The 16,063-nt window shown below is 45.1% G+C and overlaps 1 protein-coding gene across 2 annotated transcripts in view; it reads left to right on the top strand.

Moving 5' to 3' along the window:
• tmem68 (transmembrane protein 68) overlaps nucleotides 1-15,984 on the top strand; it is a 22,270-nt gene extending 6,286 nt beyond the window's left edge. The window contains exons 5-9 of one of the 2 annotated variants that reach the window (XM_008288461.1): nucleotides 53-220; nucleotides 4,548-4,720; nucleotides 8,079-8,139; nucleotides 10,899-11,038; nucleotides 13,158-15,984. In XM_008288461.1, the coding sequence (XP_008286683.1) occupies nucleotides 53-220; nucleotides 4,548-4,720; nucleotides 8,079-8,139; nucleotides 10,899-11,038; nucleotides 13,158-13,268 (653 nt within the window). In that variant the 3' untranslated portion in view covers nucleotides 13,269-15,984. Of the gene's footprint in view, nucleotides 1-52; nucleotides 221-4,547; nucleotides 4,742-8,078; nucleotides 8,140-10,898; nucleotides 11,039-13,157 lie in introns of both variants that reach the window. The other variant, XM_008288460.1, reaches the window with a different exon arrangement.
• Nucleotides 15,985-16,063: the final 79 nt, after the last annotated feature.

Here is a 16,063-nt window from a genome sequence, read left to right as displayed (position 1 = left end):
CACACACACACACACACACACTTTATACTGATGCTTCATGCACCTGTTTCAGGCTATGAGATACATGGGATGGAGAAGATCCCTGACAAAGGACCAGCTCTGATCGTGTACTATCATGGAGCCATCCCAGTGGACTACTACTACTTCCTGGCCAACGTTATCATCCAGAAGGGACGGACCTGCCACTCTGTGGCTGACCACTTCCTCTTCAAGATCCCAGGTACTGACTCTGATACATGGCACGCACACATTAATGTGCACACAAAGATTTTACACAAGTAATGCTTCTGTTTGATGCATAACATTTCCAGTATGAAGCGTGTTCTGATCTTAGTCGTGATGGCAGAGGAAGAACGTCACTCTGATCAGAATAAAGCAGAAACATGGACGGTGTGACAAAATACCTGAATTTGGGCTTCCACAGCAGGAGTTTGTGTCCAGATTGATCCCAGTGTTAACATCAATTCTGTTCTTTCAGTTTCTCTATTCAGCAAAAGCCTCCTTGGTGGTTTGGGAGAGAGCTATGTGGTATTAGCCAAAGCATTCAGTTTCCTGTTTCCATGAGTAGCATGGCTGTCTCAGAATCCCTGTTGCTTGTGCGGTGAAGAAATATCAGTGCAGTTACTACCATGACTTAAGTTTATGTGTGTCCCTTTACCAAACTCATAGCCAAGTTGAGTGAACGGTTTTGCGTGAGTCACATCTGCATCCACATGGTGTTCATTTGGTAATGGTTCCGGTCGGGAGTTGTTGGACCTCTGGAATGAAATGATGCATGGTGATTGTTGATTTGTCTTCGTCTGGGAAGCCTCACGTCGTCTCGACAAAAAGACTAGCCGGATATTTTTGACCAGCTCTTGTCTACTTTCACAACTTCTATGGCATGCTCAAGGACATGACAACAACTGAACCTCACCTGTGGGTGTTGGGTCACTGGCTGGACTGGTACTGTGTGTTCTGCTCACCATTTCTCTACTGACAGTGAAGGGAATAATGTATGCCTTCAGTAACTTGCGACTATGAATAGTTCCTGCCCCATGGTCATTCAGAAAACCCAGATTTTCATATAGAGCGGTTTCTTGTTGGTGCTGTCAGGTAGAAGTGGGCAACTCATGAACAGATAAGTTCTGATCGGGCTGGATCTGTATTGTCTGCAGTGTCTCTCAACCAATGCTATAGTCTGACCCTGCTTTCATAAATCCTCTACATAAAGACGTCTGATGTGCTGTTAAGCTGAACAAATATTGAAATCCATGAAACATTTTGATTCACAGCGTTTGTTTCCTGTCATTGGACCAAAAGCCATACTAACCCGAACCCACCACAGAAATCAAACAGTTCTGATAATGTGTAAGCAGGGATTTCTGACAGATTCTCTTCAGCAGCACTATTCAGGCCTTTGGGTTTGGAACACTTAAGATCAGCCTGGTCTTCAGTTCTTTCCACAAATTGTCAGTAGCGGTCCGATCTGGACGCAGGCGCGACTCCAAAATGATGACACGGTTTTGTGTTAACTACTTTTGGACCATACGATTTCTTTTTTTACTGGACAATGAGTATTTTTAGGTCAGAACTGTTTCTACCTTGGACTTGTTTCGACTGTCACTTCAGTCTTCAGAAACGTCATTGACGTCTGTGGTGATGTCTTCATCAGCTGCTGGTTTCCTGGAGGCGTGACCCGCCTGGCCATCTGTCAGATTGACCCGATGGGCCACGCCTCCTGCCACCCGGTGGTCTCTGCAGGAGAGCGTCCCGTGTGTGGGGCAGCATGATGCCTCCTCATCATGGCTCATGGTGTCTTTGGCTCGCCTCCTGACCTCTATGGCCTCCTGATCCAGCGTTTAAACTTGTTGCTCTCCGATGTGATGCTCTTGGCGTTGTCCCGGTCCATGATGTGGTTGTTTCCTTTGCCGTGGTCTGATATGGCAGATTTTTGGTTCACCTGTTCTGCTTTTTCTTTCTGTGATCTTGTGAGTCGTCCTGATGTCTCCTTTTCGCGTTCTTGTTGATGTTTGTTCTGTCTTGTGCTGAAGCTTCTCCCTGTCCCTCCTGTGTATGTTTCTCCACGTGTTCGGCGTGGGGTTTCATATATGACGTTGCATTTTTGGTCCGTGGGTGTTTGGTCTTTTGGGCGTACCAAAAGCTGGCAGAATTTTGTGTGTGATTTTACTATTGTGTTGAGTTTGTGTTTTTTCAAATTAAAAGAACCCTTATGCCTAAAACCAGAGTAGGCAACATGGACCTGATCACGCTACTCTTTGACCATGTTGGCGGTGCATTTCAGATCACTGCCTGTTTTGAAAGTCCAATGCTACTCAGTGCCAAGTTTTCTCTGAGTTGTTATCTTCCAACGTCCGAATGAAGACTAAATGCAGTCCTCTCTTATCATGGTGTCATTTACTTTGACAAGGTTCTCTGACTAATTGGCTAAAAAACACTCCAATAGCATTTCCTTTCAGATGCGATGCTTGATTGTGGGAGGAGTTTTTTGGACTTTATAGCTTCTCCTTTCTTCCACCAAATTAAAGCTATGTCCCCTGTGTCCAAACACATCCATTTTCATCTTATCCACCGACAGAACTGTTGACCAGAAGCTGTCTTATTTTTCTATTTGAGTTTTTGCAAAGGTTAGCTTAGTTTTGTTTTGCCTATATTGAGCCCCTTTCAGACACTGTACATGGAACATTGCTGGCTTCATCAGTTCGTTAACGCGGTAGCCTTGTAGTCATTGAGACGTAGGACACTCTTCCCTCAGTGTTTCTCATGGCCTCATGCACAGATACAGCCCACAGCGCCGGAGAGCCGCGCTAAGCCAGCAATGTCTTTGTCTTTCACGCCAGACTAAACGCGCTTGTCTATCAGTTAATGATGGTTTTGTTCAGACGTGGGCTGCGTAACACCAACACGTTAAATTCAGTCGAAATCATGAAACCAGGTGCATGTCTGCAGGGGCGTTGAGTTATTGGTACCAGATTCATCTGGTTGTCCCTCGTGGTGAACCCTGGATTCCTGTTGGCCTTTACGCTGCTGTTCTCACCAGTGCAGGGCTCACTTCTGGCCTCCTACCATGCCCTGTTTGTTGCTTTGCATTTTGGCTACTGGCACTTGAAAACACTTGTGTATGACTTTGTACCCATTTCTTGTCAGCAGCCACAATGTGCAGCGGTTTCTCTGGATCCTAGCAGCAGGCAGGTTGTCTAGTTACTGACTATTACTATCAATTCATAGTGTAGTGGTATGCTGGAGGGCATTGTAGAAACTACTGTGACCATTTGGAATGATGCTTTTGACATGACACTTCTGTCAAACAGGAATGCAGAAATAGCTCTGACTGCCTTTTCTCACTTGTTTTTGTCTTTTTCAGCTAATTGAAACATATTGGTAGAAATAAAATCAGCCATCAGTTATTTGGGAGGGGTTTGAATAATTTGGGGTTTTACCAGCACATAGGCAGCGTAACAGCTGTGATTCCACATATTTGCTTGCATACCACTTGCACTGACAAGTACCCAAATGCTTAGCCGGAACGTCTGCTTCTACACAACGTAAACAGGATCAGTGGTTGCCGCATTATTGATGCTAAGAGCACAGCAGGAAGTGGAACAGTGGCCACATCGTAGATAGCACGTCCAGCCGTCAGTATCATGATAAAGGGAATGTTTTCCGAGTGTGCCACTGCTCATCATGTGCTGAATTGCATTTTGTGGGGTCTAATATTATTTACTGAGGACATGCACAAGCAACGCTCTCTGGAAAGGCACAGCTGGTGAGACAGCCATGATGCTCGTGCATACAGATCTGTTGAGGATAGATCAATAGGTAGGTAAGAAAAACATAATTTTAAAAATACATACACGTGCACATAAAAGCTGCTGTACCAGGTGAGATATGACAGAATTCTCAACATGTAAATTACAGTTAAATATGCAAAGTCACTCATCCTACAGTCACTTCAAGTGTAGGGATGAGATCTTGTCATAGGAACTAACTTTAAAAAAAAAAAAAAAGCAAAACAGTGTTTGTTGTGTTTAAAATTTTATGTGATACATCTTCAAACCTGGGGCTGCAGGTGTCTCAGTGGTTAGCACCGTGGCCTTGCAGCTGGAAGGTCGCCGGTTCGGATCTTTCTGCGTGGAGTCTCCATGTTCTCCCCGTGCAGCGTGGGTTCTCTCGGGTTCTCCAGCTTCCTCCCACACAGTCCAAAAACATGTTGAGGTTAATTGGTGATTCTAAATTGTCCGTAGGTGTGAATGTGAGTGTGCTTGGTTGTCTGTCTCTAAGTGTAGCCCTGTGATAGACTGGTTACCTGTCCAGGTGAACCTGCCTTCACCCTGAGTCAGCTGGGATAGACTCCAGCCCCCCATGACCCTGGTAAGGATTGAGGTGTAGAGATGATGGATGGATGGATCTGCAAACCTATGAAATATGTTTGGAGTGAGGTATTTGTGTAGGGGATGTTTTTCTTAGTGTTTTTTTAATGCCAGCCTCATCATACTTCTGTTCTCCTCCTCTAATGTGTCCATTCTAATCCCCTCCTCTTCCTCTAGGCTTCAAATTGCTGCTGGAGGTGTTCAGTGTGATCCATGGTCCTCAGGAGGAGTGTGTGCGGGCTCTGAGGAACGGCCACCTGTTGGGGATTTCTCCAGGTGGAGTGCGGGAAGCTCTGTTCAGTGATGAGACCTACCCTCTTCTTTGGGGTAAACGCAAAGGCTTTGCTCAGGTCGCCATTGACTCTCAAGTGGTGCGTTGTTTCAGTTTCACTTAATGTCACAATACTTTAGGGTGTTTGTCAGGACGCCTGCAGATACAGTGTAGTTTAGGTTTAACATACCAATAACATGCTGGTTCTCATGGCCAGGGATCCGTTACATGTGGAGATGACTACTTATCTTTACTAGAACTATATCCACCATAGTGGAGCTTTCTGTAGCAGAAATAAACATTGTGTAGTGTGTGACACACAATCACACACTGCTGATAGGTATGTACTGAATGCTTTATGATTAAATCTAACAGAATCCTTTCGTTAGGTCCCTTTTTTGAATTTTAGAGTTCTTTGTAATGAATAAAACGTGTTAGATATGAGATGTTTTCATGTCACTGTTATGATGCTCTGTCACTGTTGACTGTGCACATACAGCAAGTTTAAAACTATTTAAAGATCATTTTAAAATACGTGTGAGCACTGATGTGTTGTACAGTGAAATCAACCTTCTATTCATTTGCTATGGGCCAGTTAATAATGTTTCATCACAAGTTGTGTTGTAAACCAACTAACTGCTGTTCATGTAGAGTTGATAGATGTCAACATGAGGGGGTTGTTCTTTATTGTTGATTCTTGCATATGGAGTTTTGTTGTTTCTTGCTGTATTGCGTTGCTGTTCTGTAGCAGCAGGTCACAGTCATTTCAGATCTTCTGCTGCGCAGCTCATTTCCAGGTTGGAGCTTTAGCTTATAAATTAGGTCTATTTACAGTAATATTCATCTTATTTCTTTTAGTTTTAGTCTTTTGTTTCTGGCTTCCCTCCTAGCATCAGGGGATTACAGATCTGAACTGAACCTTCGATTGGCTTTGACCTATTTACACCAATCAGCCACAACATTACAAGTGTGACGTGAATTGATTATCTTTGTAAAATGATAATCAGTCGTCAGGAGGTGGGATGTATTAGATTGCCAGTGAACAGTCAGCTCTTGATGTGTTGAAAGCATCACATATGCAGGTGAACATCATGGATGGACCATTGGCCTGGTCAGATGAGTCAAGTGTTCTTTTATATGATAGAGATGTGTGCATTGTTTTCCAAGGGGAAGACGGCAGCAGGACTAACGATGATAAGAAGTCAGGTTGGTGCAGGCAGTATTGATCGCTGCTGGGCAAATGTAGGTCCGGCATCGATGTAGATGTGACTTTGACACCTACCATCCACTTAAACACTGTTGGAGACCACGTATGTAGAGCCTCTTTCAGTAGGATACCGAATCCTGCAACACTGCTGAAACTGTTCATGAATAATGTTGACTTGGTCTTTAAATTCCACCAGTGTCAATCCAGTCAAGCATCTGTGGAAGCTGCAGTAAGTCGTAATTGGAGATGGCCTTTAGCCTTGAGTTGAAGGGACAGGTTTTGTATCCAGGCAACTATATACACAACTGCTCATATGATAAGTTCAACTAAATCTGAAGGGTTCAGATTGTGCATCATGATTCTACCTCAGAAGGTCTTCATATGATCTTTTTGTCACATCACCCACCCGTAATCTGTGGGATTAGTGGGAAGTTTTTGAATGATCCACTGCTAATGTTTCGGTTCCTAAAAGGGACACCTTCAGAGGGCTTCTGGAGCCCATGCCTGGATGGGTGGTTAGTTGGCATCCGTCTGTCTAAGAAGACAATGGAGTATCTGCGCCTTGGTCAGTCCAATGTATTTGTGCAGTGCCTGCTGTGGCTGTAGGGGGGTGTAGTTGGTGGTGCTGGCTGGAGCCTCTGCCGGCTGCGGGTCCTTTTTTCTTCCCACTGGCTCTCCCTCCTCCCCTCGGCTTGTAGGATGCCAACCTCAACAGTAGAACACCAGTTGGTGCGGTCTGATGTTGCTGATTCTAGGTCCGCTGGCCTGACGCCGCATCCCTTCAGGTCGTGTTTGCAGACGTCTTTGTATCAGAGGGTGGGCTGCATCCCTGTGGGCCACATCCCTGTGGCAAGCTCACCGTACAAAACAACTTTTGAGATGCGTCCATCGCCAATGGGTCAGAGGTGACACAACACTAGTGTCAGTCTCAGCCGTAGCTCTTGTTTATCTGTAGTTCCGTCTTTATGCTGCGAATGTCGTCCTTACCTTGTCTCCTCTTCCTCATTGTCTGTCTCTCCTTGTTCATGTGCTCTATCTCATGTGTTACTTCTTGTTTTATTCTGAAGTTACTGCTTTTGTTAATACATCCTGCTTCAGTGTATGATGTCCTGCATTCGAGTTCTCTTGCTGGAAGTCATTGTGACGGTGCGGACTGACCAGACATGGACCCAGCAGGTATCGGCTTCCCACTGGACATCTTAATAGTTCCATAGACATTAAGGATCAGCTGAGGGCCATAACCTTCTTACAGACAGCTGTCTGATCAGAACCCTGTCTTTGGCATCTCCCAGCTGTTTTGTGGGACTGATAGTATTCATAGAACTTTGCAGCATATTGTAGACTCCTCTAATAGCCTTTAAGCTGAGCCATGCATGTGTTCCTGCCAGCTCCAGCTCATGTCATGATCTCAGCCTTCTTCCTTATGTTTCGAGTGTATTTGCTGTGTGTTCTCCTACGTTTCCTTTGCCTCCCTGTCCATATCAGTTTTTTTGCTTATCTTTATGTTCTGTGTCTATCCTTTACTTACTTACTGTGTTTTTTCAAAGTTACCTACCTTGTCTATCTTTGGCGTGTTTGCTCCTTGCCTTTTGTGGGATTTTCCCCCCTGCCTAATTAATTTTCCTGTGTCTTGTTTCCAAAGTAGTTTCCTGGTCATTTATGGTGCAGTCTTTCTCCTTGTTAGTTATAACCCCGTCTGTTTCGCTGTGTCCTTTGCTGCTTAACTCAGGTCTCTATGTTGTTCCCTGTGTCTCTACTTTCTTCTTTTGGTTACTACATTCTGATTTGTATTGTTTTGTCTTTTGGATTTACTATTTTCTGACTTTGGATTCTCCTTGCTTGGAATCTTCAGCTGTTTTCCAGCCTTTGTTTATATCGTCCAGTAATTTCTATTGACGGTACTTTGCCTTCATGCCCTGAGGTCTCGTGTCCTGCATGTGGGTCCTCTTCATCGGTCTCACTGTGTCGACTAGGCAGGTGGTTTAATGTCGTGGCTGATTGGTGTGCAATTTTTTTGTTACCTGCAAATAAGGAATGCTAAGCTCAATGAGATTTGAGAAGGCATTCAGTTGAAATTGGATTTGATAAGCAGATTTGGTACTGGATTTATATTCAATAAAATGCTACTGACACCCTAGCCTACTGTTATTGATCTCTGTGTTACACTTTTGCAGTAGACAAACTCATCATTCTAATCTTATTTTCTTTACCCTTGCTCTCTGTCTTACAGCCAGTAATTCCAATGTTTACTCAGAATGTGCGGGAAGGCTTCAGGTCTCTGGGAACACTCAGTAAGTGTGAAAAGAAAGTTAAAAGTCACAAAAATGGCTCCACCAAGCTGATAAGTAATGGCATCATGGAATACACCTTGAAGTTCATGCCACACATAGGCACATAGAACAGATCATTCCACATTTTATTGTAATCAAGTAGTGTACAGATACATCTCATATAATTACAATATGGTCAGAAAAAGTTCAGTATTTTTCATTGGTCATTGGTCGAAGTGAAAATTATATATTTCCCTGACTAATTTTGCATAGACTGAAATATTTTAATACTTTATTTGTTTCAGCTTTGATGATAATGGCTTACAGCTCATGAAACTCCCCAAAATCAATCTCAAAATATTACAATGTTTCACAGAGTGGCACAGAGATGTCAATCAAGGACCACTAGACCACAAAGTCCTGAGAAGAGGTCTAATTAGCTAATTAAATCAAAACACCTGCATAGAGCCTTTAATTTCTCAGTCTGCTTCAGTAAACACACTTACAATCATGAAAACAACTGCCTACTTGACAGTTGTCAGGAAGACAATCATTGACACCGTCCACATGGAGGGTAAGACTCAAAGGTGCATTGCTGAAAGGGCTGGCTGTTCAGCGTGCTGTACTAAAACATGTCATGAAAGTTAACTGGCACGACAAAGTATAGTGGGAAAAAGTACACAAGCAAAAGATTTGAAAGGATGGTCAAGAAAAGCAGATTCCATCCATCCATCCATCCATCCATCCATCCATCCAACCATCCGTTCATTTTCTTCCACTTATCTGGGGTCGGGTCGCGGACGCAGCAGGCGGAGCAGGTCATTCGCCTTGCCACCAAGGAGCTTCTTAGCTACCTTGGCGACCTCTGCCACGGAAATGGACACAGAAACCCCCCAGTCTTTCACGCTCTGCCTCCGCGACAGAGGATGTGCTTGCTGGGTTGAGGAGCTCGTCAAAGTGCTCCTTCCACTGCCCCAGTCCGGGTCAGCAGTTCTCCTCCCTGGCTTTACTCAGCCTGGGCAAATCCCTGCCTCCCCTTTCTGGGGCATCAAAAGGTTTGCCAGAACTTCCTCGAGGCCAACCGAAAGTCTTTCTCCATACCCTCCCCGAACTCCTCCCACACCCGAGTTTTAGCTTCCGCAACTGCCGCAGCTGCAGCCCTTTTGGCCAACCTGTCTGCTGCTTCAGGAGACCCCCGAGCCAGCCAGGCCCAAAAAGTCTCCTCCTTCAGCCTGACGGCTTCCCTCACCCCAACGGGTTTTGGGGTTGCCACCACGACAGGTACCAGTGACCTCCTGGCCACAGCTCCAAACAGGCCGCTTCTGCGATGGAGGCTTTGAACATGGCCCACTCCAACTCCATGTCCCCAACCTCACCCGGGATGCAGGAGAAAGTCTTCTGGAGGTGGGAATTGAAAACCCCACGGACAGGGGCCTCCGCCAGACATTCACCCTCACTATGCGTTTGAGTTTACCAGGTCTGTCTGGCAGCCTTCCCCGCCATCAGAGCCAACTCACCACCAGGTGGTGATCAGCTGACAGCTCTGCTCCTCTCTTCACCCGAGTGTCCAAAACATATGGCTGCAGGTCTGATGATACGACTACAAAGTTGATCATCGACCTTTGGCCTATGGTACTCTGGTACCAGGTACACTTGTGAGTAACCTTATGTTCGAGCATGGTGCTCGCTATGGCCAATCTGTGGCTAGCACAGAAGTCCAAAAACAGAACACCGTTCGGTTTCAGATCAGGCAGGCCGCTCCTCCCAATCACGCCCTTCCAGGTTTCACCGTCATTGCCCACATGACCATTGAAGTCCCCCAGGAGAACTATGGAGTCCCCAGGCGGCACCCCTTCCAGGACACCGCCCAGAGACTCCAAGTAGGCCGGGTCGGCTGAACTGCCGTTTGGTGCATAAGCAGAGACGACAGTCAGAGTTTTCCCCTCGCAACACGCAGTTGCAGAGAGGCGACCCTCTCATTCTCCAACTCCAACAAGGCAGTGCTCAGCTGGGGGCTTGTGAGTATCCCCACACCTGCCCAGCGCCTCTCACTGTAGGCAACTCCGAAAAAGGGGAGAGTCCAACCCCTCTCCAGGAGTTTGGTTCTGAAGCCCTTGCTGTGTGTGGAGGTGAGCCCGACTATATCTAGCCAGTAATGCTCCACCTCCTGCACCAGCTCAGGCTCCTTCCCCATCAGTGAGGTGAACTTCCATGTCCCCAGAACTAGTCTACACCCGGGAGCGGTATGCCAGGATGCTCTGCTCCTGCCTACCATCCGGTGGGCATAGCACCCGACCCTGATTTCTTGCCGTGTGGGTGGTGGGCCCTCTGGGCAGTGGCCCCGTGTTGCTTCTTTGGGCTGTGCCCGACTGAGCCCCAAGGAGCCCCAAGGCTCAGCCACCAGACGCTCTCTGGCAAGCTCCCCCAGAGGCCTGGCTCCAGGAGGAGGTCCTGGTTTCCCTGGTCCGGGTGAGGTGCCGGCTTTGCTTGGTTGTGTTGTCATCTAGGGTCTTTGAATCGCTCTTTGTCTGATCCCTCCCCTAGAACCAGTTTGCCTTGGGAGATCGCTCCGAGGATCACAGGGACACTCAAACCCCTCCACCGCGATAAGGTGCCGATTCTTCGGGGGGGAAAGCAGATTCAAGAATAAAAGTGTGGGGGGGATTCACAAGCAGTGGACTGAGGCTGAATATAAATCTGATGAATGTACATTGTCTGCACTCTTATCTGAACCCTGTCTCCACCTACTATGTTCTCTTTTTTTGTCCTTTTTGGTACAGGATTTTTTCGCTGGGTGTATGAGAGGTTTCGTCTTCCCATAGCTCCTGTTTATGGTGGATTTCCTGTCAAATTTCGAACCTTTCTTGGTGATCCCATCCCATATGATCCCAATGTAAATGCTGCAGAGCTGGCAGAAAAAGTGAGTGAGTCAAAATCATTCCTTTGTTTATTTCTTTGCACCTTTCTTGCCTTCTCTTCTCCTCTGTTCTGTTTCTCTTGAAACTTATCTGCTCTTCCAAATACAACACGAAACAATAGTTGACATATCATCCTAGATTTAAATCAAGTCAGCTTTATTGTCAGTGTTGCCATGTGTACAACATACAGAGAACTGAAATTGCAAAACTCTGAGGCCCCACAGTGCAAAATGAACATAGAAAAAAAAGTATAAAAATAGCAGAAAAAGAGCAGAATGTAGGTAAAAACAGGATATAGACAACAAACACTGACCGCAATTCTGACTATATAAACAGTATCAACAATAAACAGACAACAATAAGCGGCTGTGCAGTACGAGTCAACGGGACAGAGAGGAGCTGCTACATCATCTCAGCCATTCAGAACTTTTTGCATTTTATGTTTGTCTCAGGAAAGTTCAAGTAATTCCTTTTAAGCTGGCGTCTGTAGCACTGTTGATGAAGGTAGATAAAACGCTGAGGAAAGAATTGCACTTTGGTTTAAAACTCAGTCTTCTGGACCGATAGCCAAACAGTGCTCAAGTGTATTGGACTTGTTCACCTTAAGCTAAGACCTCTGCAGCTAACAGAGTTTCACTGATTTTTGAGTACAAAGGTTTTTCTCAGTCTAAATATAGGATGCAAACAGCAAGAACAATCCAGCTTCTGATGCTTCAGCAGGGCTAGGTTCACTCAAATACATGCAGCGAAGGAGATGAACACATGCCTCTAAATTTCCATAGAAACCTGAGGAGGGTTGGTCATGGGGGGCTCTGCAAACTTCTCTTATTTTTTGGTTGAAGTCACTCATGGCTGTGACCATCGGCAGCAGGCCGATGCATTAAGCCGTCACTCCAGTAGCTGTCGTCCAGTAGCAGAGGAGGGAAAAGGCCGTGTGACGGCGTCAGATACGTATTTAAAGCACAGTTGTGAGAACGTCAAAGGACAGTTTTATATCCAACCACTGAAGACAAGAGCAAATAAAGACTAAATTAATTGGCTCACAGCAAAAGTGGGAGTGTCTGAGCTGCGTCCCGTGACAAAGTTTGCAGCTGCCAATCAGAGCCCGGGCCAAGGTCACATGATCACAAAATGTTTTTCAAGCTAAACACACTCATGTGGCCACGCCTCCGGGAAGTGTAGAATTAGTCAACACGCAGTGAAGACACATTTTAAATCTGTTAATACTACAAATATTGTTAATTTGGCAAAAGAATATGAACGTTATTATTAATTCTATTATTATTTTGTTATAATTAATTCAAGATGAGTTTTGCCTTTGAGAGCTATCTATCTGAGAGCTTTCTATCCGGTCAGTAGCAGTGGGGCGGCGCCCTGCGGCCCGTATGGACCGGTCGCCACTGATCCTAACCCTCGTCATTGTAAATACCAGCCGCCGCTTACACACACATGCTGTCGTGTGACGGTCCTCCATAGGAGCTCCTCTACATGCCAGCTGGACATTTTCTGCCAATTCTCCAGCTTCTGCTCCAGTTGAAAGAGGACAGTTGTTATGAAGCTCAGCAGTCACTGTTTTCTTCCTCTGCTGTGTAACCTGAGGCTAAGCGACATCTGTCCAGAGAGCGAGCTGAATGAGTACATGACGTCACCTGAAGTCCTGCCTGGATGAGAGGACTGACAGATGCATTTTCGTTATCAGTGTGACACCAAAGCAGTGTGGTGACGTGGAAATGCAAGGATTCGTGCAAACATCTGTGATGCTGTGGAACTGCGCTGTGTTTTCAAGTTTAAATTGTCATTTAGACAAAGTCTGCCATGTGCTTCTACAGTAAATGGTGATTTTTCTTTCCAAAAGAAGACTGACTCCTCCACCCACATGCTGTATTTGATTAAAAATAAATGAATTTAAAACAACACCACCATCACCCTGCTCACCATCACGTCCTGAGGCTGCTGGCTGATTAGGAGGTGGGTCTGTGGGGGTTAGACACTGTTCAGCAGGTGTACAGGTCATTTTGGTTGTGATGCAACTGAAGGGCTGTCCTGGACTTGAACAATAATTCAAGCTGTTCCATTCAACACCAGCTGCTGATGCTGCCAACCACGTTTTGTGCTCTGCAGGTGCAGCAGGCGATCCAGTCTCTGATTAACAAGCACCAGAAGATCCCAGGGAGTATCCTGAGAGCGTTGCTGGAGAGATTCCACACCAGACACAAAGATCATCTGCAGTAGCAGCGTAACAACAGAGAGGCGTTGTCCACTGGGCTCAGAAGGGCGTCGTACGCAAAGGTTTGGTCGTCGAACAAATGGAAATATTTGCACAGTTTTCTTCACTGCCCCCCAGACAGCTGACTGCAGCTGACATTCATTTTTTTGTATTTCATACTTCTAATGAGTACTTTGTGGGCTTTACAGTAGTCATGCCTCAAACAGAATGGAAGGCAACAACTTTACCTCCTCATGACAGCAGATGTAACTGGTCACTGAAATAGAAAACATTCGTTCTAAATTCTGATTATAGGTGCATTCACATCAGCGAGAGATTCATAACGTTAGTCATTCACTTTGTTGTCATGTTCATGTCGATGAAGAGCAGTGACTGCACAGACAGCTGCTGGTCATGTAACAGCACTCTGATGTTCACCAGTTTGACCCAACAGAGAGCCAGCAGCTGTCTCAGTGGGCTGAGCAGAACGGGCTGAAGCTCGTGGTTCTGGTTGACCACCGACAAAAACAACCTGTGGTTCCCTTTGACAGGTGGAACTGTTAGAACCAACAGAAGAGTCGCCAAACGGAGCACTTGGTCTGTTTCCTCCATATTGAGCAGTTCCACAGCTTCCAACCAGCCACTTTAACAGAACAGTCCAGGAACTGAATCCCTGAATAAAGCATGAAGTGGTGACGTGTGAAGTGCTTCTGCTTTGTCACGCCTTCAGTTTCAGGACGGAGCTGTGTCTATGATTTCTGTCTGTGTTACGTAGATATCGCATGCATCGTTACTGACCGAGTCACGGAAGTGTTGATTCATTTCCAGCCGTTTTGTGAAGCTGTAGTTTATTCTGTATTGTCTGATGAGGTGTGGCATTTCTGTTTTCTCTGATTGCACAAACACATCGGTTAATATCTCCCATATGACTAAGTTTAAAAATGAACCAAATGTGATGAACTGATTTTTACTGACATGGGACGTGTTGGAGGGTTTTTCTTGTCCAGCGTCACCACAGGGCTTCGTGATGACATGTCCAGGTGACTAAAGCGATACGTGGATCAGCATCAGCACACTGATTCTTACTTCTCATTATGATATCTTTTAATATTTGTATTTTGTGTCTTTGCTGTTGGGCTCAGAAGCGACAGAAAACATCCCATCAGCTGATTAAAACTAAACGAATCAGCAATCGCAGTAACTGTACAGATTTGTTTGATATATTTATGTGAGCGAGTGAGTCATATGAAGTTCGTCACCTGCTTACGATGTGCGCCTCACTACTTTTTGACATTTATCAGATTAAACAGTGAAGCAAACAACCAGCTGTCTTTTTTTTCCCACTTTGTCAAAAAGGAGACGAGTGGTTAGTTGTCAGCACTGAGCTTTGTTTACTGCACACCTGGACATGGGAGCTGAAGCTGCAGGTGCCTTAATGAGCAACAGATAAACTGGAGCTTCGCCATATTTAAGAAATTGGGGATATTTTTGCACACACACAGACACACACACACACACTTTATACCGATCCTTCATGTACCTGTTTCAGGCTATGAGACACATGGGATGGCGAAGATCCCTGACAAAGGACCAGCTCTGAAGTACAAGAAATATCAGACATTAAGCAAAATGGTAGAAAACAATAAAACAGATGAGAAATATAAATGTAAATCTGTAATTATAGCTAAAAGCTGCTAAAACGTTTTGTAGTAAATCTAGGGTATATAAAATTCAACGGCTTCCAAACTGGCAGAAAGAAAAAAGTAAAATAGTTTGAGTCATTGGGGTTTTGGCAGGACAGCCTAGAGCCTGGAGCAGATCTAAGGGCCTTGCTCAAGGACCCAACGGGGCAGCTTGGTGCTGACGGTGGCTTTAACTTTGGATTAGTAACCCAGAACATGTCGTCTTCTTATTCTGCTTCTGAAAACAAAGAAAGAAAGAAAAACCTGTTTGTTTAATCTTGATGATGTGTTGATGGTTAGGGTTTGGGTTAGTCACCTCCATAACATCGCTGCACAGCATGATGGGAGGTTACATCACTGAGGAGCCCTAACCCAGAATAATGGGCCAAAGACAGCTTTAGGAACTTACATACTTACATATTTGAGGTGTAGGAGGCTTTATGAGGACCAAATCCTGCCAAAATAGATGCTCTGGGAAGCACTGTGTTAGTGACGAGTCCGCACTAAGACGGGCGTTCATGTGTCTGAGGTCCAACAGGCTGGGAATAAAACCCAACCCTTCACGGATGTGTTCAGTGAGCGCTCATAAAACTACGTCCCCCTCACAAAATGCAAACATTATCGACATGATTTATATCAGTGCAAACACTGTCAGTGCATGTGTGTATTAATAATGGTGTTATGTGCTCATGTTTGTTTGATCCTCTGAAGTGCTTCTCTGCTGTTAGCTCATCAGTCATCGTGTACAGCTGACATGTTTCGGTTAAAGCTGTGTTACACTGATTCTGTATATTTGCATGTATGAGTTTTGTGAACTCTCAAAGTGTCACTGCCAACTCAGATGTTGAACCAAACCTTTGTAAAAACCAAACGTGTTTCTGAGTGATGTCTAACTGGATGCTGTACTCTGTGAACTGGTTGCCTTTTGCTTTGTCATTATTTAGAGATGATCTAACATGAATTATGAACGGATGTCAATATTATATGTTGCACTTTTAAACATTGAGACCTACTTGAACCAGTTTTTAGATGTATTTTATTAAAATGTTTGTGCATTCCTTTCTGGCGCTATGTTTTTGCCCCATCTCAGCTGAATGCGTTGCATCGCTCAAGTCCAAAGAACAACTTGGTGAATACGT

This window comes from Stegastes partitus, unplaced genomic scaffold (assembly GCF_000690725.1).
Source record: "Stegastes partitus isolate 25-593 unplaced genomic scaffold, Stegastes_partitus-1.0.2 Scaffold559, whole genome shotgun sequence".
Classification (NCBI taxonomy): Eukaryota; Metazoa; Chordata; class Actinopteri; family Pomacentridae; genus Stegastes; species Stegastes partitus.
The sequence above is the reverse complement of the archived record's forward strand: the minus strand, read 5'-3'. Positions and strand labels throughout refer to the sequence as shown.